This window comes from Cricetulus griseus, chromosome 8 (genome assembly GCF_003668045.3).
Source record: "Cricetulus griseus strain 17A/GY chromosome 8, alternate assembly CriGri-PICRH-1.0, whole genome shotgun sequence".
Classification (NCBI taxonomy): Eukaryota; Metazoa; Chordata; class Mammalia; order Rodentia; family Cricetidae; genus Cricetulus; species Cricetulus griseus.
Window position 1 is genome coordinate 69176047 of NC_048601.1, and position 27775 is coordinate 69203821.

Here is a 27775-nt window from a genome sequence, read left to right on the forward strand (position 1 = left end):
CATGTATTTGAGAATTCACTCATAAGAATTCCTCCTTATAGAATGGGTCTAATAATTTCCTCCTACTTTATGGGCAGTTAGAACTTTTCCACTTCGTTGGACCAGCATGAACACTTTAAAACTTGCTGTGCTTATTAATGCCTTTCAGGGCTGAAGATTAGCATCTATTGCTATTCTTAGCTTTGAAAATGTACTTTGTAAAGGACCAGTTGGCACAGCCTCCTCTGTTTCCATCAATCAACCAACTTCACCAACTGAAAAATCCTACTTAAATCAAATCGCAACCATTGAAATGACCAAGACAATGCCACTCAAGTAAACAACAGAGTTCCTGAGATTGTTACACTCCACTCAATGCTTCCATCTTGAACAAGTACTTGGAACCAGAATCATAGCACAGGCTTCCCCAAAGCAGTCCTTTGGTGAAACCTTCCTCTGCTCCAGAATACCTGTCCCCATTCCCTGCTATGTCTGATTTCATCACAAGAGCACAGAGCACAAGCCATTGAGATGAGAAGGGCCTGGAGGCCAATCACTTACATTATTCATGTACTCGCTTAGCAGGTCCTGGAGTGCCTGGCGCACTGCATTGCACTCAGCCACAATGCGCTCACGACGGTCATCCCGAGTGCAGGAGGAGTCTGCCATGAGGGCAGCCCCACTGATGATGCTCTCCAGTCTCTCCTCCAGCGATGGCCGGAACCTGGCCTCGCTGAATGTCATGGGATCCAGGATGATCTTATTCTGAAGAGATCAGAAGAGAAAAGTGAACAGGAGAGGGACACTAGCCTCAGACTGTTTTCTACATCAAGCTATCTGAAGCTAGCACAAGACAGCCCTCCCCTGAAGAGAAACCAGATACCGAGACAAATATTAGTATTTTTGAGAAAGCCCCCCCCCCACCTTCCTAAATGTAATCTACAGTTTGAGAACAGCAAGTCTGATTTGAAGAATGTGTTCTTGATTAAGGCCATCTGGGGGGAGGCATTTCCACATGAGGTAGTGGCACTGGCTTTGTGGCCTTCAAGGAAAGCACAATGTAGCAAGCTGGGGGATTAGGAAGATTTGAAAATGGAAACATGATTTCTCATCATGTTATACTTTAGGTGGATGCAGAACATCCTCCTGGAGGAACAGCAGAGTCCCAGCTGTCCTTAGATACCTCTGCAAAAGGCATCCAACAAGTTAATTTCCTACTAGGAACTGACATGTTTTATGTTGCATCTAGGTTTTACAAAATATGGCCCAGAATGTATGCCCTTTTGCTAGTTCCTTTGTAATTTATTATTATTTCTTCTGTCAGAGAACCTTCATCCAGTTCACTCTCTGCTTCATGCTTATACTTTAAGATGTGAGTTCCCAGCAGTCTGCTCCACTCCCCATCCTGCTGGCTACCATACTTTTCTGCCATGATGGAATCAACCTTCTTGAACAATAGCTCTTTCAATAGTTACCTTGGGCATGGTGTTTTATTAGAGCAATAGAAAAACACATCAGAGAAGGTTCTGTTTGCAGAGGATAGAGGTTAATATGAAGACCCACCATTGTTCTATGTCCAGAGGTTAAGTGACTGTGGGGTACTCAGCCCTAAATGGGATATCTATATCACACATATCACACACACACACACACACACACACACACACACACACACACATATATATATATATATATATATATATATATATATAGAGAGAGAGAGAGAGAGAGAGAGAGCACAGAGCTCTGAGAACAGAAGCATCCTAACAGCCGGAGAACAGAGAAGACTGCATTCTTGAACTCACAGCACCTTTGCCTTCCTGAATAAAATTTGTAAAAGATCAAGCTAGCCAATATTCTACTATGGATAGGGGAGAGGCAAACGAGGGGCTCCAGTGCTTAGCTGAGAAGCCGCTGGCAGTTGATGGTGGCTAGAAGCAGGAAAGTCAGTTCTCTTCAGTGTTGTAGATCTGGTGGGTTTTGTAGGCTCAAGTGGGTGCTTCTTTCATGCCCATATGCACATCCCTATTGTATTCAGTGGGTTATAAAATGAAGAAATTGGTGGATGAACAAGAAGAGGACAGGACGTTGGGGAGGGATTGTGTGGAGGAAAAAGAGTCCAGAAGTAAAAGAAAGAAGAGCAAGGGGAAGACATTATCAAAGTACATTATATACATGTATGGAATTCTTAGAGAATACATATATTTTAAGCATGAAAATTGTAACAGTATAGGGAGAACTAAGTCCAAGAATCCTAAGGCCTTGAATGGTGAATATAGTCAGACTCTCAGCTAGAGAGGAAGACGACAGGCCAGAATTTAAATTCACATGAATCTTGGATATTCTAGAAAATCCCTCATTGGTCAAAGCTCCCTCTTTCATTCACAATGTAAATGCCTGAATTCTATAAATAAGCCTTTGGCAAAGTAGGCTTTATATCTATATTCTCTTCTAGCTTCTAAGAGTTATGGGAAAGAAATGTTTACAACTCCCAAATGTGCTCCTTAGAATTTGCCCACTATGACACACAGTATTGGGCATCATGTTGCAAATGTTGACAGATGTCATGGTGAGGTCCTGGTAGAGTTTATGGCTCTTTGTAGTCCACCTTTATAGCAGAAGGTTCCAGAAGGAACCTGACAGTGGAGGCAGGTGTTTCTGCTCCATCTTGCCCTGTGTCCCGATACTAGTGCTGTGTGCTCAGTCAAATCTGTCTCTCCCTTTCCCTTCCCTTCCCTTCTCTTCCACTCCACTTCCCCCTTCCCTTCTTCTCTATAACTTTCTATTTCAGCATAAAATATGTAATAATGGGGCAAAAGACCCTGACATTCCAGTGAAATGAATACCTGATCAAAATAGAATTAGACTAACTTCTTTATAAAGATTAGTGATTGACTTTCAAAGACCTATTTACAGATGGTCATATTAGCACATACTACCATAAAATTATCTGTTCTTGGCCTTGGGTAGATTTTTATCTTTTTCTTTTCACTAAAAACCTCAAGAAGTACCAGTTTAATGAACTGTGCTGAGGAAAAATTTGAACTTCTGGAAAAACTGTTCAGTACCTTCTTAGCACAAGGACGAGTTGTGCTGCATTTGAACAATGATTCCCAAAGTATTTCCTAGGAAATACTTGCCTTAGAGACACAAACTTCCAATGCAAAAATAAGGTTATGTGGCCGAAAGTGTTTTCAAAATGCTGCGTGGCACAGAGCAAATTATCTGAAATGCTCTGAAGAGTCCCGCATTATTGGAGTCTGTTCAATGCAATATTTTCAAAACGCACTTGAGCGCAGAGAGAGCACCCTTTAAAACAAGTACAGAGGGGCTGAAGAGATAGCTCAGCAGCTAAGAGTGCATATTGATCTTACAGTTGATCATATTCCCCAACTCCCACAGCAAGGGCTCTCAATGCCATCTGTATCTCCTGCTCTAGAAGTTCCAACATCTATGGTCTCCATGTACACATACCCACACACAGACATATAATCCAAAATAAGACAAGTCTCTTTTATATTGTCACATAACAATCTCTGAGAACCTGGAGGCAACAACTGGGTAACGTGGAGGATAGGTGGGGTGGCTTCACACTGTCAGCTGATTAAACGCCCTGTCTCTCTCAGCTCATGGCTGTCATGAGAGTAATGCCAAACAACACTGAGCCTGGCAAACTCTGCATAAAAGTTACGCCATCCATTACTTTCCTAATGGAATTATTCATTATTTATAGATCACGGGGGAAGCTTGGAAAAAAACTCCCTGGAAAAGAAACAATAAATTTACATCTTTCTAATCTATAGACAAGGTGTGGATGGGAATCATTGAAAAATGATGGATGAGAACGGCTGCAGAGGTGATGCCACTCAGGGGAGAAAGGCATAAAGCACTGTGTGTGTGTGTGTGTGTGTGTGTGTGTGTGTGTGTGTGTGTGCATGTATCTTTTTTGCTGGGTAGGAATATATTTCATACATCATCAGAGATAGGTTACATGTATGTGTTTAAGTTCAGGTTCTAGAATGTGGGGAAAATAACAGCAAAAATACACAAAAAAAACCCACACAGAACAAAATGAGTTTAGAGGCTCAGAAGCTTAAGGAGAAGAATCTTTCTATACTTCCAAAACAAACAAACAAACAAACAAAATCTGGAACTGAGTTCTGATTAAGAAAATCAAGAATGATTCATACACTATGCATTATTTGGAAGTGACATAGGAAGGAAGTGAGGGAGAAAGGGAGATAGAGAAGGAGGGAGGGAGAGACGGAAGGAGGGTGGGAGAGAGGGAGGGTGGGAGGAATGATCTAAGTAAGTTATCTTTCTCCAAACACGTCCCAATCCTTTATGATCAGCAAAACTACCCCTGAAAACTGGGAACCCTGTAAACTCTCTTCGAAGCTGCTGCTCACGCGTTCCCTTTCTTCAGTGAGCCTGCCCTCTACCTGCTGGAAGGAGCATTTCCTCTCCAACCTCCCCTCCCCCTCCTCCTCCCCCACTTTCTCTCCGGGATCCTGTCCCCTTCCTTCTTCCTAGGTCAAATGGACAAAATGCCATCACCTGTGACAGGGCCAGTCCAAGGCTGCTGTCTGTCCATTTAAAGCAAAGATATGCTCCCGTGAGAGGATTTGATCTATTTCTCATTGTACTTTAAAAACATGTCTGCCGCAGACACCCACAGCTAAACACTGAGCTCACTCTGGAATCCAGTTGCAGAGAGGGAGGAGTGATGAGCAAAGGGGTCAAGACCAGGCTGGAGAAAAGCCTCAGAAATCTGACCTGAACAATGGGTTGCTCATGGACCCCAGACTGACAGCTGGGAAACCAGACCCCCTGAAGGAGGAAGTCAGTTTGGAGTTCTGGACAATCTATGGGGCCACTGGTAGTGGAACAGTATTTATCCCTAGTACACAAATGAACTTTGGGAGCCCTCTCCACATAGAGGGATACTCTCTCAGCCTAGACACATGGGGGAGGGACTAGGCCCTGCTCCAAATGTTATGACAGACTTTGAAGATCCCCCATGGAAGGCCTCACCCTCCCTGGGGAGAAGAAAGGGGTTGGATAGGGGATTGGTGGGGGACAGGAGTGGAGGGGATGAAGAGGGAACTGAGATTGGCATGTAAAAGAAGATTGTTTCTAATTTAAATTTAAAAAAGAAAAAAATCGTGTCTGCATTCTTCAAGTCCTTTAGTCTCTTTGATTTTCTAGTGCTTTCTAGTATTTTCAGGCTAGATCATACGAAACAATTGTGGTCCACATCTCTTATTTTATCATTTTTAAATTCTTAAACTTAATTTAATATTTTCCTATATTCCTTTTTTAAATTCTGATTATTTGACTTGCATAGAATTTTTAATTAGTATTTCCATTTAAAAGTCAGTGTTCACAGCAGTGTGGTGGTGCACACCTTGGATCCAAGAACTGGAAGGTAGACGGAGGCAGTCTTCTCAGTTTCTCTTGTTTTACTGCCCTGGCTAAGACTCTAGGCACCACTCAAAATAAAAAGAGCAAGAGTGGATACAGGTTTTCTTTCTGGTGTTAATGGGGATATTTAGAGTTTTTCTCCATTTAGTGAGTAGCAATTGGATATCCATAGGTGCTAGAGGAAGGAGAACCATTGTTTTGGACAGACATGGCAACTGGTAGTTTGACTACAGTCCAGTAGATGGCCCCACACTTGTCAGCACTACATGGACTTAATGGGTATTTTAAAAAAGAGGAGATGTTCACAAGCCTTATTGCATACCTGAGAATGGTGACGATTTTTCCCTTAGTAGAGACTCCTTGTGCAAAACAAATAGGAAGAAACATCTCTACCTCATGTTTATGCTTCCTGACATTCAAAGTCATTGGAGCCATGCAAAAAACAGCTGAGTTACCTCAAATACATAGAGTTTACAAAATGTCAAAAAAAAAAAAAAAAAGACAATGAAAGCAACGACTTTCTAATATGAAGAATGAACCAGTTTAATAATTAGCTTATCCAGAGCATATTTTTCAGGCATGGAGAAAAGTAAACGGCCATGATCAGACCACCCTGTGGCTTCTTTTCTTGCTCATGATACCCTGTGAAATAAATGTGTCCTGAAATTTTACTGCCTTCACAGTTCAAGGTAGCAAGTGAAGGAATAATGAATTGTGATGTTCTCTCTCATAAACACCAGACCTTCACCACCTGCTGTCCAGCATAGCTATTCCAAGTGGAACGAGCAAAAGAAAAGAATAAATGTCAACATGCCTTCACAGTTATTCACTTGTCATTATTCTAAAGATCCAAAACCAAAAATTCCTCAGAGAAGAGCTTCAAATCACTCAAATGCACTCTTCTATAGGAATATGTCCTTCAACAGAGTCCTGGAAACAAAGAAGCCCCCAAGCTCCACCTATCAAAGTGCATTAAAGTCAGGAAATCTTTTTTTTTTCCAACCTTTCCTTTGGAATAAGAGAAAATGTGTGCATATTTTTGGTTCCTTAGCTGCATTTTTTCTTCTGTCCACTTCTATTTACCTTTGAATATCTAAATACTCTAGTTTGTCCTGCTTTGGGTGTACAGACTGGGCAGGCTTTGATATTCAAGGGCTTCCCTTCTTCATTCTCCCCAGTACACAATTCAAGCCCTTCTGATCTTTGGTATTTGAAGAAAGTACTTCAGAGCTACATGGTGTCCTTTGCTTCAATAAAATTTCACTATTTGAACATGGCAACAGAGAGACCTTAACGGAGGTTGAGATATTAGGTACAGGTTTCCTGCTGGTCTGGCTTTTCAAAGATTGTCTAGGTCATGACAGCCTTGGAGACTCAGTGAGATCAAGGTCTGGGAAAGTATTTGATTGTGTATTGAGTTATTTGCTGGCACTGATACAAGTCAGCAAAATTAACATCATCTAAAATCTGTCAGGCCCTTTGAAGTACATGACTAATAACCCTCGGGCATCCTCTTCTTGTCTTATTACAATGGCTATAGAAAGACAAAAACAATTCTAAAAAGGAAGTCCTGTAACACTGAAAACTGAAAGTGAAAGTCCCCCACCGATAATGAGGGTCCATCCTAATTCAGGCATAAATGCTTTAAATCACTCTTTTAAAGACTGAAGTCTGAGGTAAAAGCATAAATCAAGTTGGATATAGTAGATTAACAGAGGTGTCCAAATCAAAAGTGTGTTACTTGCTCACTTTTTTACATTCTCCCTGTGGTATGAAATAATTAGCATAACTACATCTCCAACTTTTGTTATTTTGTGCCAAGCTCCCTCAGTGTGAATCTCCATTTTCACATGAAAAGTTTCTCTTGACCTAATTGGAGTAACATTTAGAATGAAAAATAATGAGTTTAAATCATCTATTTTATGAAGTTGCAGAAAAAACGCTAAACAGCATTTTAGATTTGCCTTAATTTTATAAAATTGCAAATTGCCATATTGATAACATACTCTTTCTTCTGAGGCATATACTTAAAAACAAACTAATTATGGCACTTACCTACTTAAGATATTATTTGTAATTACACAGTTCAGTCTTTAATTGGAAATAAATGACAAAGATAATGAGTTGGTAATTAAAGAGTATTTTTATCCATGTTTAATTCTTTTCAAAAAAGGCATCTACCTATGCCTACATTAATTTCACTTTAGAGAAGGAAAGGAGATTTGAGAAAGCAGATATTTGTCAGAAGTTAGGAATAAACTGGTTTAAGGCCTTCAGCTCTGACCTTACTACCTGGATTATGAAATATGATGGAATCCAGTTGTCCTTTCTGTATCTGATCACGGGCATGTAGTAGATTACCATGATATCTTGAGCACATTCTCAAGCTCTCTATAAAGATGGTTTGACAACTAATCCTAGCAGAGCAACACAGAATTAAGAATCCATGAATAAAACCTATGCTAACTCAAGCCAGACAAAAAAAATCACAGCATGGAGATAGTGTTGAGCAGCTAGTTGCAAGGGCTCGTCTACCCGAGGAGCTGTCGATAGATAACTGCCAGGAGATGGAGAGTCAGAGAGTTGACCATGCAGCAGTGAATGGCCACCCACCCAGAAATAGATGGGCAGCACCAACTGTACTTGATTGGAGAAAGAAAGAAAAGAGGATTTAAGTTGTGCAAATGAGGAAGGGGTCTTTGGTCTGAGGGGAGTGTGAGAAATGGATGGATATGACAAAAAGCCACAGTACAAAATCTGAAAAAAAAAAAAAACCTAATTAAAATCAACAACAGAATAGAATCCTTCACTTTCTGGGTTGATCAATGTCCAAGTGCACTTCATCAGATCAAGTCTTGTAAGCTTAACAAAGAGGAAAGGTCTTTTGCTGAGAGAGTGATCAGCTGACCTCTTCTCTTTCAACTATCCATACTATTGACCATTTTCTTTCTTAGTTTCATGTTCTGCTCTCTGTGTTCTTCCCACAGTTTTCTACCTAATTCCAAGGTAAATCTCTGTGTGCATCACACTATTCCTGGGGGAGGGTCTCCTGTCCTTCTTTCATTCCCATTACTCCCTCACCTTTCCCCCAATAAGGAGACAGGCCTCAAGGTCTTCCTCTTTACACTGTGTAGTTTCCTAAGAACTCTGAGAGCGCAACCACTTCCAGACCTTAGTCAACCCCTGCTTGTGAGAGACACAACATTGCAACTCTGACCCTCTTGAGACACCAACTGTCATTCCATCAGCCAGCAGTCATTACTGGACAGGTGATCGACCATCACCTCCAGGGCAGTCTGAAGCAAAGCTTACTTTCCACCCTTTGTCCTAACAACATCCAAGTCCCTGATTTCTGTGAAGGAAACAAGAACCGATGATCTCAATCTGGTGCTCTGGAGTACTCATGAGAAACTAGAAGCAGTGAGGAAGTCTCAACTAACAGATGACATAAGCAGTGCTCAGGCAACACAGATGGTCTCTAGAAAGCGGGGATGTGGTACGAACTAAAGAAGGTTTTTCATTTCCAAACCCCCCCCCATCACAGGTCATTGTCAAAAGGCAGACATCAGTGTGATCTAGGGCTAGAACACAGTTTAAGATATTAAGAGTTGTGTGTGCTCTGGTCTAACAATGCCTACACCAAACTTCAGATGATTCTAATATGATAATTTTAAGAAGAAGCGCATTTCAGAAGTGATTAGGGCCTTCTGACCCATTCACAGGTGACACAGTCTTTATAAAAGAGGCATCATATGTATACATTGCTTTCCCTTCCTACCTATTTCTGTGTGGAAATGAAATGCTCCCCTGTCTATAAGATGTAGCAATAAGGGGCATCTTGTAGCCAGAGGGCAGCACTCGCCACATAAGGAAACACAGCAGCATCTCATCTTAGATGCCTTAGCCACAGGAACTATGAGAAAAAACAATTCTGTTACTTAAAAGTTGCCATCTAAGGATTCTATTGGAGCTGTTCAAGGAGACCAGGGCTCAAGTGGCTTAAATAGTGAACACTTTGGTCACCTGCAATGAAAAGAGTGACATTAGTCACACCTGTACTCTTGAGTGATTAAAAATTTCAATACATTTAAAATACACCTAAACACACCTAAAAAGGTCACACTGATACATGCCACAGAGTAAACAATAAATATCAATGATTAAACAGCTTGAAATAGCTCTTCTCTTGCTTTGGTTTCCTGGTTCACTCTACATTACACTTTAACTTCATAATCAGGGTTCCAAGTCAGCCTTCCTACTTGTTCAACTACTTGTTTTCGAACATGCCACTCTTAAAATCTGCTTATTCTGTCTGTGTGTGGATGTTTTACATCTGTGTGAACACATATACATGCATGCTCATGCACAAGAGAGTGTTTGTGTGTGAGAGAGAGACAGACAGTCCATGTAAGAAATACTGCCAAAAGGGATGTTTTGCTTTCAATTTAGTATCTCCTGCAGCTTGTGGAAATGTTTCCATATAAGCAATTCATGGCTTTACACTGATTAACTGATTTAGAGTTTGAAAATGAACACAATATGTGCAGACAGACACAGATGGACAGTTAGATGTGTGCGTTTCAGTATGCTCTGATGTCTGAGGTGGCTCGGTGACCTTCATATTTAGAGTTAATGAAAAGTACCCTGTCCTGATGACAGATGCCATTTGTGCTCACAATAGAAGGGGAGTCTACCTGAGAGAGTCAGCTCCTCTTGTCAATAAATTTCCACTATCGTGATGCATCTAGAAAGACAGATTACTTTAAATTTTCATAATGTTTGATCCTGACTCACCTAGAAAAAGAACTACTTTAAAATTCCATGCATTGTAAACGAAAGCCATAGGCATGGTGCAAGGGTGGGCACATGAACATAGAGGGCTCTGTGTGAACAGGCAAGGCTCAGCGCAGCAGTAGGGCCACAGTAACAGAATGTTATGACAATTTGGAAATCTCTCCTGAGGGTTTGAGTCAATTAGCCTCAGCCAATGGTGGCCCAAAAGGTCTATTGTCTAGTTTTGTATGGTCTTCAGGCTAAGAATGAATTTTCAAACATTGTTTGTTTGTTTGTTTGTTTGTTTGTTTTAATAATCTCATGGACCCCAGGTTACTCTCAGATTCATCATGGAGCTTAAAATGGCCTTGTATTTCTGATTGTCTAGCCTCCACCTCCCTGTGCTAGGGTTATAGGTCTGTACCATCAGGCCAGTATTATTCTGTACCGGGATCGAATCCAAGGCTTCCTTCAGGATAGGCAAGCACTCTACCAACTGATTGGCAGCCCTGACATCCTGAATCTTATCTTTTCAAGTAGATGAAAAACCATAGGAATGCTGATATATTTCTACCTAAAATCCCCTCCTCCATTTCATCCATAAGCAATCAGAAGATAAACAGCCAGAGGGGAAAATGAAGAAATGCCACAGAGTAATTATAATTTGGATCAGTCCTTACTGGATTGTCAGTGGTTGGAAAATTTAAGTTTAAGACTTGTAAAAACAAACTTCTTATCCCAGAAATCCATTACAGTCTGCATCTGCAATTCAGAATCTTAAATTATCCACTTAGAAAGAAAGTCAATTTGTATTTCTCAGAAGCAATTGTGACTTAATTGCTGTTATCAACCTAATAAATTATGAGGTGATTTCCACAAACTGGTTATGCACTCAAATTCCATGTCTGATGAGAGAATAATTGTATCAATACTCTACAAATATGAAATGGAAATTAGTTCACTGGCCAAGGAAGAAACACATATACCTTGAACATAAACTCATCTATCTTTTTCTATCTGTTTTTTAAGCAGGCAAATTAAGTTGGGAAAGAAAGTGTTTGTATTTCCCAGTAATAATGTGCAATGTGTTAATTACTTATCAAGAAACATCACACGGCTTAGAAATATTCTTTTTGATTAATGAGAATGTCATATTCACTTTTGAACTTCAGAGTCTGATGCAAGTCTGTTTTCAATACTTAAATTATATCAACTCTGTAAAACATTGGAAAACACACACCCCCCAAAAAACTAAGCTGAGCAAAATGATAATAAATGCCCATTAACACATATAAGAGTGTTCACAAAGATACAGATGACTACTGTGAAGTAGTTTGCAAAGCAATAGTTCAAACAGTTCAAACATATTGATATGCATAAACCAAGTAGTCACTAAAATCAACAGGTTAACATATGCATTTAGGCATCCATTTATCAGATGCTTTCTGAATGGGATAAGAGTTCAGAGGAAAGTATGAATGAGCTTAAATAGCCATTGTTATGGCACAAGCTTGAAACATTTGATTTTCCTCTGCATATAGCACTGTGTTGACATGGGGCAATAGTGGTTGAAGCAATCAGGAGAATTAGGAAAGGAATATTGTTAATTTGGACTGTTGATGGCATTGAGAGATGTCTAAGAAGTCAGTCAGCATACCTATATGTATATTTAAGAAGATATTTCCAGAAAGGACACAATGGGCTCAGAGCTAATTTATGGTTTAAAGCACTTATGAATCTGAAATTTTAAGATCTAGCTGTAATGTGGTAGAATCTATAAGGTTGAGTCTGCCATGCCTTTAAAGGGCACCTTCAACCTTGATGGCTTCCGTTCTCCCTAGGTGTCTGAGGCAAGGACATCTCCCTCTCCACCAGGAGGGTCAGAAATGGAGAGATAAAGAAAGTCTCCTCCCTTAACCCATTTGCTCAGGAATAGTCCAAAGTGTTTTAAAACACTATACAGGACGAGTCCCCAAATAAGCTCTTTCTGTAAAGTCTGAGCTTAGTAATAAAAGAGGAAACTTTGGCTGAGGCAAATCATGATGGGCAATATGTAAATTGAAAAAGTGGCCATACATTTGAAGGATGATAAATACTGAAATGATTTGAGAAAATATCTTAAAATCTATGCTTTAAAGTTTACCTTGCCACCAGAATCATATTCAGAGGACAAGGGTGGCTGGCATGAGGGGCAGGAGGGTGGGACAGCTAGTGATGGAGTTGGAATGAGGAAGCTAGGAGCACTGAATGAGGGGTTGAATACATAGAAAAAACTGGCTAGAGAAGAAAGCTGGTAAGCCCCCCCCTCCCCGTGTGTGTGTGTGTGTGTGTGTGTGTGTGTGTGTGTGTGTGTGTGTGTGTGTGTGTGTGTGTGAAGAACAGGTATGTTGGACATGGCAAAGACATTCATTGTATAGTTAGAAGAAATTAGAAAGCAGGCAGTTTCAGATTTTGCACACAGAGTTGAGCACAGACCTGGAATTCTAGAAAGAGGCCGGAACTAGAGAACTGCATGTATTCTATGAGATGCTCACAGAAGGAGCCCTTGAGTGAGAGTCACATGACACAAAGGAAAGCTATCTGGAGAAACTGTGGTCACAGGAAAGCAGAACACATTTAAAAAACACAGCAGTCTAATAGTCAGGAGAAGAACCAAAAGAGGGACAATTGTGAACATCAAGGAGGGTGTAGCCTTGGGGAAAGAAATGACTAAAGGGAAGTGATGCCTCAGTGGTGAGTGACCTGCGAAGGAAGCACACACAAGTGAACCCTAAGGCAGATGAGCCAGTAATGTTGAAGTTCTGCAAAATCCAGGAGAAAATGTACAATGATTTTTCACCTAATAATATTGAACATAAGTCGCTCTTCTTATTTTTGCTAATAATTTTTATCCTGTCGATTACTTTTTATTCCCCCTGAATGTGAGTTTCTCTGATGTAAGAAAGCTTTCTGAATCAAATAAATGACTGGCTCATCTTGCCTCATCTGGTAGCAGAAGTTATTGGCACTTACTCACTGACTTCTTGCTCTTTCTATGTTTATTGAGAGTCTAGTATATGCCAGGTACTGCGAGGCATCAGAAGTAAAGTTTGCTGACACAAGACACGTTTTTAAGTGGGCTGCATTTCAAATTTTGGAAAAATCCTGGTTCAAGAGCTGATTGGAAGACAGAAGACTTACTATTTTTCAGAAATCTGTCATCATCTAAGAATGTGCAAACCCACTAGATTGCTGGACTGAATCAACGTTATTTACTTATCTGTATAGCACATGGTAGCAACGGCAACTGCTTCCTCTCCCTTCTAGGTCCCTCTTGTCATTTTCTTTGTGGCACCAAAAGTTCCTTACTTCTCTTCCAACCCAGTTCCCCTTCCACCCTCTTTTATCTTACCTCCTACACCTACTCTGTTGGGCAGCCTATGTAAAGCCTCCCTTAGAGGCGAACAGGGCTGGACTGCGTGAGTCCAAGCTAGTAGCACTTGTCTGGTCATGGCATAGATCTTTATTTCTAGAGTATTCTACTGTAGCCTAGCAGCAGTTAATTGTTGACAAAATTAGCCTTGCCTCACAATAATTTATTACAGGTGGTTCAATAATTAAATAGGGCAAAAAGACAGATACAATAGTTCCCTGCACATAGGCCCCAGCTAATCCCAAATAGCTATACTGATTTTTATTTATTCCTTATATAGAATTTAAATGGTGTTTACTAAAGTATGAATTTACAAGTTATTTTCATAAAAGTATGAATAACTGATATTTTAAAAGATTTACTTCTAGATTTTTATTATGGGTATATACAAGTGTCCATGAGTGGGTTTCTGGATGTGTGCATTACCTGTGGAGGCTGGGTGAGGGTGTCAGATCCCCTAAAGCTAAAATTTCAAATGTGTGGGGGTGTGGCAGGCACGCCACAGTGTGTGCTTACAGGTCAGAGGATGACTTATGGAAGTCAGGCCTCACCTTTCTCCATTCGAGTCCCAGGATCAAATTCAAGTCTTCAGAGTTGATGGCAAGTGCCTTTACTCACCGGGCCATCTCTCCAGCCTGACATCCATTTTCAGAAAGTGAAATCACTGGGCTCAATTTGTGGTCTTAATCACTAAAATGCTATATATCTTAAAAATAAAGTTTTCTTTATTTTTAGGGCTGACATAATCACAGCACAGGTTGATGAGGGCAGGCAGATGAGGTGCTTTAATAATAAGTGTTAAGAATTTCAGTATAAGAGAAAACTTTTTTTTTTATAGATTTACTTATTATGTATACAGTGTTCTGTCTGAACATATCCCTGCAGGCCAAAAGAGGGCACCAGATCTCAATGGCTAGCATGTGTTGTTTTCTTCTTTTCAATCACATCACCAAATATTTCTGTCAATTATTAATTATCAAAATAAGCCTAGCGGCCATGTTAGCCCCATACTACTTCTGAGAAAAGGAAATCACAAAGAAGGGACAGGGGTCAGGTGTCAGGCAGGGGTGAGAAGAGAACTTAGGCAGTTCAGATCTCTCTGGAGAGCCAGGTGCCCTCTACTCAACAGACTGAGATGTTGGACCTATTGTAGTCAGTGGGATTATGTACAGAAGTTTAAACTCCTTGAAGAGCATAGCAAAAAAGTGGCAACTGTATCTGGTTTTGAGAAAGACAACTTTACTGGCAGAGGGACAGAATGGGCTGAAAGAGGATGGAATGATGAAGAAGAAGCCACCTGACAGTGATACAGCTCAGTCAGCCTTGTGAAATATACGTCAGGTTCTTCTGTGCAGGTGTGAAAACTGCCCAAGAGGGAGACTGCACTAGAATTCTCACAACCATGATATGATAGTCATATCTTGGAAATAAGTCTCCTACCTAGGGCTGACATAATCACAGCACAGGCTGATGAGGGCAGGCAGATGAGGTGCTTTAATAATAAGGTTAGGAATTTCAGTATAAGAGAAAACTTTTTTTTTTATAGATTTACTTATTATGTATACAGTGTTCTGTCTGAACATATCCCTGCAGGCCAAAAGAGGGCACCAGATCTCATTACAGATGGTTGTGAGCCACCATGTGGTTGCTGGGAATTAAACTCAGGACCTCTGGAAGAACAGCCAGTGCTCTTAACTTCTGAGCCATCTCTCCAGCCTGAGAAAACTTTATTTTTAAGATATATAGCTTTTTAGTGATTAAAACCACAAATTGAGCCCAGTGATTTATGCATACACACATGCACATACATAATACACACATGAACACACACATGCACATGTGAACATACGTAATGCACATACACACAGGAATATACATACACGTGTGTGAACACTGTGCATATGTGCACACACAACAATCTCTGAAGGCAGCAAGCCCATCTTCTAGAGAAACTCCAGTAGATAGCTCTGTTCATACAGATTTTGGTCTTATGGACTGTGCTGATTGACTTTTACTGTCAAATTGACACAACCTCGAAGCCCCTGTACACTTATCTACATCTGGCTGGCCTGTCATTGTATCTTTCTTGACTATAAATGATAAGACAGGGCCTAGCCCATAGCAACTGAAATAAAATCAGAAAAATTGTTATTAGTAAAAATGCAAAAATATAATATGAGGAAAGCAAAAGGCAATGAAAAACCATATGAATAATGTATTCACATACATATATGCACACATACACATTATACACACACATATATACACACACACAGAATGGCATCTTGATTACAAATTGTTTTGCCTATCTGCTCACTGCAGGGTCATCTCACAGATGATATGATAACATAATAAAGGGCAGCCTTTGCCTTATGTCACTTTCGGATTATTTTGCTGATCCGGATTGCAACAGTGACTCTGGTCTGTAGTCAGAAAAGAATCAGAAGTGATAGCAGCATGCGTCCAACCTGTCACAAGCTGTCACACCCTGGGTGCCGATCGAAGATCAAGGACATTATTCTTCCCTGTAAATGAATCCCCACTCCTGCAGATCACTACAAATGCCATCGTTCTTCAAGTCTGTGAGGATCTTTATTTTTTTTAAAAAAAAAAAAACTTTGGAAAATGTCTTTCTGCTCAGTGATATTTCTCAGTCTCAATACTGTCTCACATCTAATACTGCAGGAATTACAAGGCTTGGAAACCTTTGTTCACACATTCAAATTAACTAGTACCAAAAAATTCTTCACAGTGATATGGTTCATAGGCAAGTTACCTGACAGTGCAGAACATGATCCTGCTTTCAAGTGAAGATGATTTCACACATCTGTGCCCATCTGGTCAGCTTTGCCACAGAGGGAAGGTATTTTAAGAATCACACTGTGGTTAATGCCAACAACTGTGAATCAATATGGACACTCGTGTTCCATGTATGAACATCCCTTAGAATAAGTTAAGCTATCAAATGTAAGTGCTAGAGTTTCTATTTTGATACAGAAATATGGCACTCACCTTATGAATTATTTATGCCCTACCACAAGTTTATGTTGGGACAAAGAATGTGAAACTGGTTTGAGTACATTTTAATAAATCTTGGTTTTCATTTTGGTTTTGTAGGCAGGGTTTTTTTTATTATTATTATGTAGCCTGACTTTGTCTCAAGGGAATGGGTCCTCTCACCCCAGCTTCCTGAGTGCTGGCATTATAAGATTACACACAATGACTACAAAACTATTTAAGCCTATTGCTCAAAGATCCACTGTGATTAAATTTGGTCCCAGTATGGGACTGTTAGGAGCTAGGGTGAAAGTTCTGGGAGCTTGGTCATTGTGGAAGGTATTATATACTAGAGGTACAAACTTGTTCACATCTGGCTTTGACAAAGGTCATACAACACTGTCAATAAATTCTTCTGAAAGGATTCTTAAAAAAAAAAAAATCAAGACTGGCATGCTCTGTCCTCTGCCTCCCAATGTTTCTTTCCAGATACAATCACCTGTTGTTGTTGTGTGTGTCATGAGGTGACACACACACACACACACACACACACACACACACACACACACACACACACAAAAAAAAAAAAAAAAAAAAACCTTCCAAAGCTGATGCCCAGAGCAAGACAAAGAAATAGTAACAGATAATTTTGTTAAGATGACCAGCACTGTGATCTTCAGTGTGTGGGGGAAATGTGAGTACATTTGTAGGTGATTGCAAGACAGTTTTAAAACTGACACACAAATCATCAGTTTCCTGATCTACTAAGACAGGAAAAGCTCCATATGTGGGAAAAAAGTGTCATGTCTAGAGTTCATTCTGAGGCCAGTTCTAAAGAGCCCTCGGAAAGATTTGTTTGGGTCTCTGAGCCTTTGTGAGTTGAGTTGCTTCTGCTTTTATATTCTTGGAGACAGGGCTGGTCCCCAGGTCAGTTCCAAATTCTTCTATGTAAGGAAGGATGACCTACCATCCCTGATCTTCCTGCCTCTATTTCTCAGTGGCTGCATTGCAGGCATCAGCCATCCAGTGGTTTTATGTGGTACTGAGGAATGAATCCATGGTACCAAGACACTCTACTGACTGAGCTATTTCTCCAGTCCAGATGAGATCCTCACTGAAGCTTCATTTGTACAAAAGGTATTTTATTTTACTTACATGACATCATGACGTGCTTATTTGGGGCATCTTCAGAGAGTTATACACATTATGAGGTGGTATCTCTCTTGATTTCATTCTTTCACCATATGACTGACATTGTATAGTGATAGAGAAACAAGATCATGAATGGAAATACAAAGCAGGACTGAAACACAATCATTTCTATTGGTTCTATACTGTTCTCTTCTCTCTAGCATTTGGTAGTATTAACAGGGTAACCATAGTGGCCTACATTAGAGAGTACGTTCCTAGCAATGGGATGAACCAACTTCTTATATATGGACTTGGTTGTTGGGGGGGTAGTATTTTTCTACAGTTTTAGATAAATTACTGCTGAATTTATAAAAAAAAACATGAAATCAGAAAATTTGGAGAAATGAAGAGACTTGATAAACAATAGTAAAGTTTTACCAATTCATTCCCCAAAATTAAGTGTGAGAAGCAACTGACTAAATGAGTTTAGTTGAAAAGAAATCTAAATTAGAAATTTTGGAAACAAGTAGGATGATAGTATGCTGTGTGTATATGTGTGCTATGCCACTTAGCTAAATTAAATCCCCAGAGATGTAAATAACTACTAAACTGAATTTCAGTATATTCTGTTAATATATCCATCCCATAGGAAGAGCATAAAATGGTTGATCTCTGGAATGCTAATCACAGCATAACACTGTTGGAAATGGAGAGATGGGTCATGGGTGAAGAGCACTTGCTCCTCTTCTAGAGGAGTTTGAATACCAGCCCTCCTTGTTAGTGCCTCACAACGGTCTGTAATTCCAGGGGTTCTTATGCCACTTTCTGACTTCTGTGGGCACCTATGTGCTCATGGGTCACATACAGGCAAAACAGGCACACACATATTCATAAGTAAAAGCAATTTTTGTAGAAAATTAAAAGATTAGCACTATTAATCAAAGAGTTCATAGGACAAGTCTAAGTTTGAATAATTGAGCTATTTAAATAGACCACATGCTTCTCCATAATCACTTCATTAGACAAAAGCTCTCATGTGGTTCCCAATATTGAAGCACAACTAATAAATCAGTGATAATCAAAATTATACTGTTTGTCCCATGTGGACAATCTTTAAAATTTTCATCAACTACATTAGCATTTAGAGTTTCATTTAGCACTAACTATTTGAAATAAAGGTGTACTAAGACCAAAAATAAAACCTGCCAATCTTCTCAAAAGAGAAAATGAATTACTCAAGGAACATACAGATTCTTACACTTTTCTCAGGCAAACGAACCCAAGATTGGAAGTATAATAATTTTATTTAAAGCCTGAAAGGCAGGAAAACAAGGATTTAAGTGGCAATTATTAAAATCCTATTCCAAATTCCATTCTCATATGTGTAATTCACATCAGTAATTCACATAATCCCCTTTCAGGACTGAAATGTCCAAGACTAAATTAAATTGCTCTGGAATATTTCCTTGGAGAAAAAAATGTTGACAGAAGTGTAAGTAATTGCTGGCCTCCAAGACGGCTCAGTTGGTAAAACCCTTGCTTTTCAAGTGCGAGGACTCAAGCTTAGATTGCCAGAATCCATATAACAGAAAGAAAAGGCATGCCTGTAATCCCATGGTAATATGGGAAACAGGCAGGTCCCTGGAGTTCAGGGCTCAGGAAGCAGCAACTACTTGACAAAGCTCCAGGCTAATGAAAGACTTTGTCCCAAACCAAAACATGAGAAGGTAGCTAAGAATCAACACTGGGGGCTAACCTGTGACCTCCAGGTGTATGAATATACACCAAGACAGGCATGCATGAACACCCACACACCCAAACATGCATGCACAAACATGTGTGAATGTGCGCGTTTACCCCCACCCTCACTGCTGCTTAAGAATGTTAAAATTTCTGTCAGAAATTATTCGTAGGTTGATAAATCCTTTAAAAAGTCATTCAGAAGCAAGGTGAGTGGGGTCCGCATCCCACAGCATGGCCTCTGGATTGTGGATGATTATACCTGGTGAGGGGGTCTAGTAGAGAAAAAGCAGGGAAGATGATTCTCTAATAAACTTGGTGGATTGTGTCCCACAGCCACACATAGACTCACTCTCTGCTCCATCCATGCTTCCCTGTGAGGCTCTCCATTCAGAGCTGTCTGTGTCTTTATCAATCTTAGCTACTATCCCTACTATCTCCAGACAACTACAGAAAGTATTAAGTACTTATATTTAATGATATTAATGTACAGAGCAGACCAAACACATTCTGGAGCCTGTCAACAGGGAGGTAGTATAGATACTTGCATCCCTGGGATTTGGACCCTAGTATGTACTTAAATCATGGTCTATCATGATAAGGATACAAGGTACCACTGTAGTGTTTGGCCACCAGATGTCAGTGTACAATAAAGAATGCTAGAACACTAATGCTTGTACAGCTACGTGAGATGTAGTCAGTGAGAAGGAACAGGTAGATGGAGAAGCACTTCATCTAGAGAAGGCAAGAGACTGAGAATTGATGAATCTTGCAGTAAGTTATTCATACTGGATTTTCTTACTGTTTTGTTCACTTGTTTGTTTTTGTTTTTGATGTCATGTAAGAGCCACGTATGATGGCACATACTTGCAACCCCAGCACACAGAAGGTCAAGTCCGAAAGAATGGGAATCCCACCTGGGGCTGTATAGTGAGGCTCTTTCTCAAACAAATAGGAAAACAATTTCTTTTAAAGGTAAGTTGAATGAGCAGTGCACCATGTACATTGAAGGAGCTCAAAGCAGTAGTTTAACCTAAATTGGAAAATCACAGATATAGAATTTGTTATTAAATTTCAAAGTATATATCTTCGTACATACTTAGCCATTTGATAATACTCGGTGGCTAAGGGCACTTGGTCTTGCAAAGGGCCAGAGTTCAGATCTCTGCTCATATAAAGGGCTGCTCACAAACAACTCTCATTCCAGCTCCAGGAGATTCAATCTACTCCTCTGCCTTTTGTGTACTCCTAAATGAAATACAAACATGCATGTGCCTGCACATAGACACACAGAGACACAGACACAGAGACACACACACAAATAAGAACTAAATATTTTTCCCATAGTTTATTCCCATTCTTTGTATGTGGCTCATTGGTCATTTCCTTAAGGAATTCATCCACTGTTCTACTCTTTCCTCTACACTGTGCACACCACACCACACACACACACACACACACACACACACACACACACACACACACACACACACAAAGAGAGAGAGAGAGAGAGAGAGAGAGAGAGAGAGAGAGAGAGAATTTAAGAGCATGTTATGCACCCAAGCACATCAAATGGCATTAAGAATTTTCTCTTTTATGCCCTGTATTTTGTATGCTGTTTACTCTTTGTGAAAGATCTAAGCTGTCTTACAGCTAAACTTTACACTAAGACCAAACCATGAGATATGACACCTCAGTACCAATGATTACACAGTTATCTAGTTCTTGGAGTAAGTTGCCAGCCTCCTGAATTCAAGTCCTGGACTTGCCTCAGGGTCCTAGAGTTCATGTGGTGCCCATTCATTTTGATGGACAGAAATCAGAGAGTGTGATTAAAAACTATTGATAGAAGTACTAAAGAAAAACTGGCATGGTAAGAGCAACAATGTATGTGTTGAATACTGGCACTGTTTCTGGGAGAAAAATCCTTCACCCTGCTGTCTAGGTAAAGTTAGATCAAGGGCTCACATCTATTATCTCAGAGATCTCTGATGAAAGAGCCTAAAGAAGCCAAGGGTTTTTTTTTAATCATTTTTAAAATCTGAATTAGAAACAAGATTTTTTTTGAGTAGTGCAATTAATCCCCAATTCTGTTGTTTTCCAGACTGGATAGCTATTCCTATGGATGCTGCAGCCCCTCCAAGAGCCATGAAGCAAAGCTCTCACTAGTTCAAGAATTCTCAAAGGCATGTACTAGGAATAGTAAATTGTCCTGATGTATGTGACATGTTCCTAGGTTTGTTTACTGGCTTTCGTTTTTTATGCATTTGTCCTCTACTTTGCTAATTGCTTTCAAACAGTTAGTTACAGCTTGAATTCCCCTCATGAATACATTATAGTATTTGGATGGGACCTTCTGTTCTCTCTCTTCATTCTTATGTAACTTAATTAGAAAGAAACTAATTAAGGATCTTCACCACTTAACGCAGGGTTTCCCAGATGTTGTGCCCAGAATGATGTCAAAGGAGATATGTAGTGTGGAAGCCTCCTAGTGAAGAACTAGCTTGGTTCCTGTGGGAAATGAAGAGTTATAACCTAGAAGGGACTGGAAAACGAGTTTATTGTAAAAAGTTTGTTATCTCCATTGAAATCCATTCATCTTTCCTTGTGGTTGTACAGACCCCAAGGGCAGAGATGCTGAGAATCCCTGATCTGTCCAGAGCTTTGGTTCACAGCTCCTAGGGGGACCAGAGTGCTCATATGACATGCACTTCATCTTGGAAACAATGAAAAAGAGAATTCTTTCACTATTCAAAAAGGTCTTAACTTCTTCAGACTCTTCCAACAGAAATCATTGAGGTCATATATCTGAACCACTGACCTAACATATCCAGAGATAATTTTCATTCTCTACTGAAACCATCTTCTAACTCTGGATCTCTATAATCTAGTCTGGAGTTGTAAATAGTCACAGATATCCAGAAGTCTCTACTCCGCTTTCTGTAAGGGCACATTCCTTAAATGAGTTTCTGGGATGCAAACTCTGCACTGAACAGCATTTTTTTTTTCTTTTTTAGGATGGAGCTAGATAACAATCATGTCCCCTGAGAGAAGCTCAGAGTGGAGATAGTCTTTGGTCAATGACTATCACAGAACAATGCTCCCCCCCACAACCAGAGGACAGTAGGAGCATTACACTCAGCCTAGATCCCTCGTTCTTTTCAGGCATAGCTGATTTTATCCTCCTGGTCTGTCTCTTTTGCTGATACTATTCCCCAGCACTCATATCCATTGAACAGCAAAGCAGAAACACAAATTCCAGTTTCATCAAGAATTAAAAAAAAAAAAACACTGAAAAAACACACAAAAAACGAGGAGACTTCAAAAGAATAAAAGTGGGTATGAAAAACTTTAAGCAGGACAACTTATGTGGACTTGGGATGTTTAGTTATCAGTCAGATCTATGTGACTGAGGATATATTGTCTCCATTCTCCACTGCAGACAGCATCTTACAAGGCACAGCAGCAGTGAAAACAAAGCAAGATGCTGCATGGTTAGTACCAGGGTCCCTTCTCCCAAGGTGGAAGCATTAAAAATCTCAAAAGGTATGCTTGAAGAGTTTGTGAGTGAAAATAGTTCTGGAAGCAATTTGGAACAGTGTCACAGTCTGGGACAGCCCAGAGCAGAGGTGGCATACTGAGGCTGTGGGCTGCCAGAAGTGACAGGAACCTACTCAACAAGCTTTCAGATAGAAAAGAGATAGCAGATGACAGAAAGCATTAAAAACAACAACAACAACAACAACAACAACAAAAACAACAACCACAGGTTCTCAAGGAGCTGTGAGGATGCATTTTTGCTTAGGCCTGGAACATATAGCACAGAGCAAGGGAAGAAGGAATGGAACACGTCAAAATGAGAGATTATCCATCAGACAAATGGAAAAGAAAGTCACGGGAAAGCTAAGCATAGGGGAAGTCAATATAGTACTCAAGACTTCATTTAAAATAATATATATTTAAAGGTATCAGTTATTTCTTTCACTTTTTAGTTTATGTGCATTTGTGGCTGAGAGTGTAGATGCCTGGGGAACCCAGAAGGAAGTGTGAGATCTTCTGGAGCTGGCGGTACAGCAGTGGCAAGTCATTGTACAGGGGAGCTGAGAGTGGGATTCCAGTCCTCTGAAAGAAAAGCAAGCACTCTTAACTGCGGAGCCATGTGTCTGGCCCCTTTTATTTTAACTGATTTGGTTATCTGACAATTTGGTTGGAGGTGGGATGGTGACTTATCTTCATATGAGGGAGGCTGAAATGGCAGGAGGCTGTGAGGTTAAGGTCAACCGATGTCACAGAGTTAACAGGCATCGTAGAAAAACTATATTTTAAAAGACTGAATTAGTTTTTTATCTTAAATATGAATTTAAATTCATATTTAAATTTAAGAAAATATGATTCATGAATAGAATCAATGTCCATGTTCCCAGTGATAGCCTCTATAGATAAGGTGTTAAAGGTTAAACTTTTCCAAAGTATATTCATTAATCTACACAAAAGAATTACAAGAAACCCATGTGGAATGCTCTCTTCTCTCTTCTCCCTCCCCCTTTTTAAAGATGAGATCTCACTCTAGCTCTGGATGACCTGGAATTGAGCCATTCCCCTGTCATGGGCAGGATCATGGTCAACTTAGTATTAAAAAAAACAGCATTACCTTTTAAGGTTAGCTCCACTCTCAAAAGTTTCCCAGCAGTCAAAATTGGCCTTGTCATTTGACTCACACATGAGAAGTCATTACTTGTTAAAAATATTCTGTGCAGAATTCCTCAGTGGACAGTGTCACAGGACTGAATTAACTTCCTCCAGTTCCCACAATCGAAACCTTGATGATTTTCCCATTGATCAGCAATCATTGTACTTTTGCGGCCACATGATTAGAGGCTCTCTTGGCAGTTTCTAATTGTTAGAATACTGCTTTTGAACCTTTGCTTATTTTTCTCTGTCAATCATAGCTGTGATATATATATTATATCATATAATATTAGAGGCTCAGTGGTGACAGAAGATAGATGACTAAGCATTGCGCCCTAATTATAACTACCCATTACAAACCAATCCTATGGTTTTAAACAAATGGATGCAAAAATATCAATTTTCCCTTATTCTAGGTAACTATAAGATTGTTGTGTGTGTGTTCATGGATGAGCATGCATGAGTGTGTGCAAATGTGTAGGCCAGAAAACAACATCTGATATCTTCACCAGTCATTCTCCACATGATTTTGTTTTTGAATTTTTGAGATAGGGTCATCACTGAATATGGAGCTCCTTGAATCAGCTGTAATAAGGGGTCAGCAAGCTCTAGGGTTCTTTTTGTGTCTACCCACCAGTCACTCACTCCCATCAACAGTGCTGATGTTGTAGGTGTACATTGTTGATCTAGTCTTTTTACATGGATGCTGGCTTTTGAAGTAAATGCCTCATGCTTGTCCAATAAGCAGTTTACTGACAGAAACTGCTCCCCAGACCTAGTGGCAACATTCTAAGCCACATCACATCCAACTTCCCATAATAACTGAAACCAGTGGCTGATAGAAGCAGAGGCTGACACCCACAGCTAAACACTCAACTGAACTCTGGAACCCAGTTGCAGAGAGGGAGGAGTGAAGAGCAAAGTGGTTGGGACCACGCTGGTAAAACCCACAGAAAGAGCTGACCTGAAAACCGGGGAGAGCATGGACCCCAGACTGATGTCTGGGAGGCCAGCACAGGGCTGATCCAGACCACCGATGGTGGATGTCAATGAGGAGGCCGCTGGTAGTGGATCAGTATTTATCCCTGGCGTAAGAAGGGTCTTTGGAAGCCCATCCCACATGGAGGGATTCTCTCAGCCTGGACACATGGAGGAGGGGCCTAGGCCCTTCCCAGGATGATATGACAGACTCTGGGAAACCCATGGAGGGCCTTAACCCTCCCTGTGGAGCAGAACGGTGATGACATGGGGGATTGGGGGGTTAGGGGGAGGGGAGGTAGAGGGAGAGGGGAGGTAGAGGAATTGAAATGTGAAGCAGCCTTGTTTCTAATTTGAACTAATAAATAAAAATCTCTTGAGGAAAAAAAAACTGAAATTGACATTCATAACTACTTATACTGACTGCCTCTCATATTCAATTTTAAGACAAGAGAAATATGGACTAGGAAGATCTGTCTTCTATCCACACAGCTCTTCTCACTTTGGCATTGCCAAGATTTAACTATTTAAATTACCACTGCTGGGCTGGAGAGATGGCTCAGAGGTTAAGAGCACTGACTGCTCTCTCTTCCAGAGGTCCTGAGTTCAATTCCCAGCAACCACATGGTGGGCTCACACCCATCCATTATGAGATCTGGTGCCCTCTTCAGGTGTGCAGATATACATGGAAGCAGAATCTTGTATACATAATAAATAAATAAATAAATAAGTAAAATCTTTTAAAAAATAAAAAAATAAATTACCACTGCTTTAGGTAGATATTAGGTCATTTATCAACATGATGTATCACCATGAAAGTCAGTAACAGGGCGGTAAAGTGTCACTCAGTGAAATGCCAGTATCTGTGGTATGATTTGGATAAGTGTATTCTAATGTTCAATGTTTAGACCCCCACCAGGAGTGCTGGTGGATATGTCCTTAAAGGGATACTGGGTCCTTGGTCTCTTTCTTTTTCACTTACTTATTATGCTGAGGTGAGCATCTTGTCCCATTATACACTCCTGCCATTCTTCACTGCCTCACCACGGGCTCTGACAAGAATCTACTTAGTCTTACACTAAAATTTCTGAAAGTGGGAGCCGAAATAACCCGCCTTTTTTCTACAGAACTACTAGTTTTCTTTTAATCTCTCTCTCTTTGTCTCTCTGTGTCTCTGTGTCTCTGTGTCTCTGTGTCTCTGTGTCTCTGTCTCTCTCTCTCTCTCTCTCTCTGTGTGTGTGTGTGTGTGTGTTTGTGTGTGTGTAATGCATGAGTGTGAGTGTGTGCTATGTGTGTGGGTACCTACAAAGTCCAGAAGAGCATCATGTCCCCTGGAGCTGCAGGAAGTGTTGAGTCACCTGACTTGGGTACTGTGAACTAACTCTGGTCCTTTGAAAGAAAAGCAAGTACTCTTAACCACTGAGATGTTTTGCTCTTCTCCAAACTTCCTTTTTATGGAGATTATTTCAAGTGTTTTGTTACAGTTATAGGAGGCTGACTAACATATTCTGTAAAGAGCATGTGGATTTCAGGGAGATGCCTAGAAATTCTAAATCAATTTCAAGTTAGAATACCTGCGGAATAACAAAGACCAAACAAACTCTCCATCCCATTTATAATTGTTCCATAAAGAGAAGCAGTCTGTTATTTTCAGTGAAAAAAATTCAAATATTAAGGAATCTAGGTTTCCTGGCATAAGAAATGATTGAAAATCTACAAGTGATTAGTTATAGTGTATTTCTTTAAAATTTTAATAGTAACTGCAGTACTGGCCAGAACGTTTTGAAAACAAATTTCGTTTACCATGGAGCAGCCGGTAGGTCGCTACACCAATGGCAGCTGTTGTTCTGGGTTGCAGCTCAGACAGCTACACAAGTTATTTTTTTTGTTAGCCTTTGAACATAAAATGTACCTGGGCGGTAGTGGTGCAAGCCTTTAACCCTAGCATTCGTGAGGCTGAGGCAGGCGGATCTCTGTGAGTTTGAGACCAGCCTGGTCTACAATATCTAGTTCCAGGACAGCCTCCAAAGCCACAGAGAAACCCTGTCTCGAAAAATACCAAAAAAAGGAAGAAAAAAATGTAAAACATTGGGTCACTGTCATGTAATTTTCATTGCTTGCAAGTTCCAAATAAATAAGCATTAATAATAAAGTGCTGGTTGGTATAAGTCATTAACATAACAAAAGTTGCTTCACTAATGCATAATATCCTTAGTTAACATTATGATCAATGAAATGAATTAATATGTAACTCACTGAACTAATGAAATTGAATAAGTAGATTAATCAGTCTGCTGTGCTGGTGTCTAATTCCCCAAAGGCCTTTGCACCCTAACTAAGAAGGCAACATTGTGGTAAATGAAAGGGTTAAAGGTTCAAGGTGTAGACATACTTCACTATTTGAGACTTCTGGAATGAGCTCAGATGTGATTTTATGAATCCTAAGCCTCTTTTAATGTCACAGTGATGCTTCAGATGGAATGCTTACTGGGGAAAGCTGCTCTTGAAAATGGTCTGGCACTAGAGGGAACGAAGGGACCTGGAGCCATCCCACTGCTGGACAGAAGGTGGCAGCAGCTGACAGGCCAGCCGCCCACTACTTTCCACTGCTTACTGTTCAATCACAAAAGAAACTGCTATGTAATTAAAAGG

At 40.1% G+C, this 27775-nt stretch overlaps 1 protein-coding gene across 5 annotated transcripts in view; it reads right to left on the minus strand.

Moving 5' to 3' along the window:
* The window catches only part of Ctnna2 (catenin alpha 2), a 1115196-nt gene that overhangs the window by 739716 nt on the left and 347705 nt on the right, over positions 1-27775 (minus strand). For 4 of the 5 annotated variants that reach the window (XM_027429452.2, XM_027429453.2, XM_027429454.2 and 1 more), the window contains one exon: positions 541-744. The exons of the other annotated variant lie outside the window; for it this stretch is intronic. In XM_027429452.2, coding sequence (XP_027285253.1) covers positions 541-744 — 204 coding nt within the window. The remainder of the gene's footprint in view (positions 1-540; positions 745-27775) is intronic. 5 annotated transcript variants of the gene reach the window in all.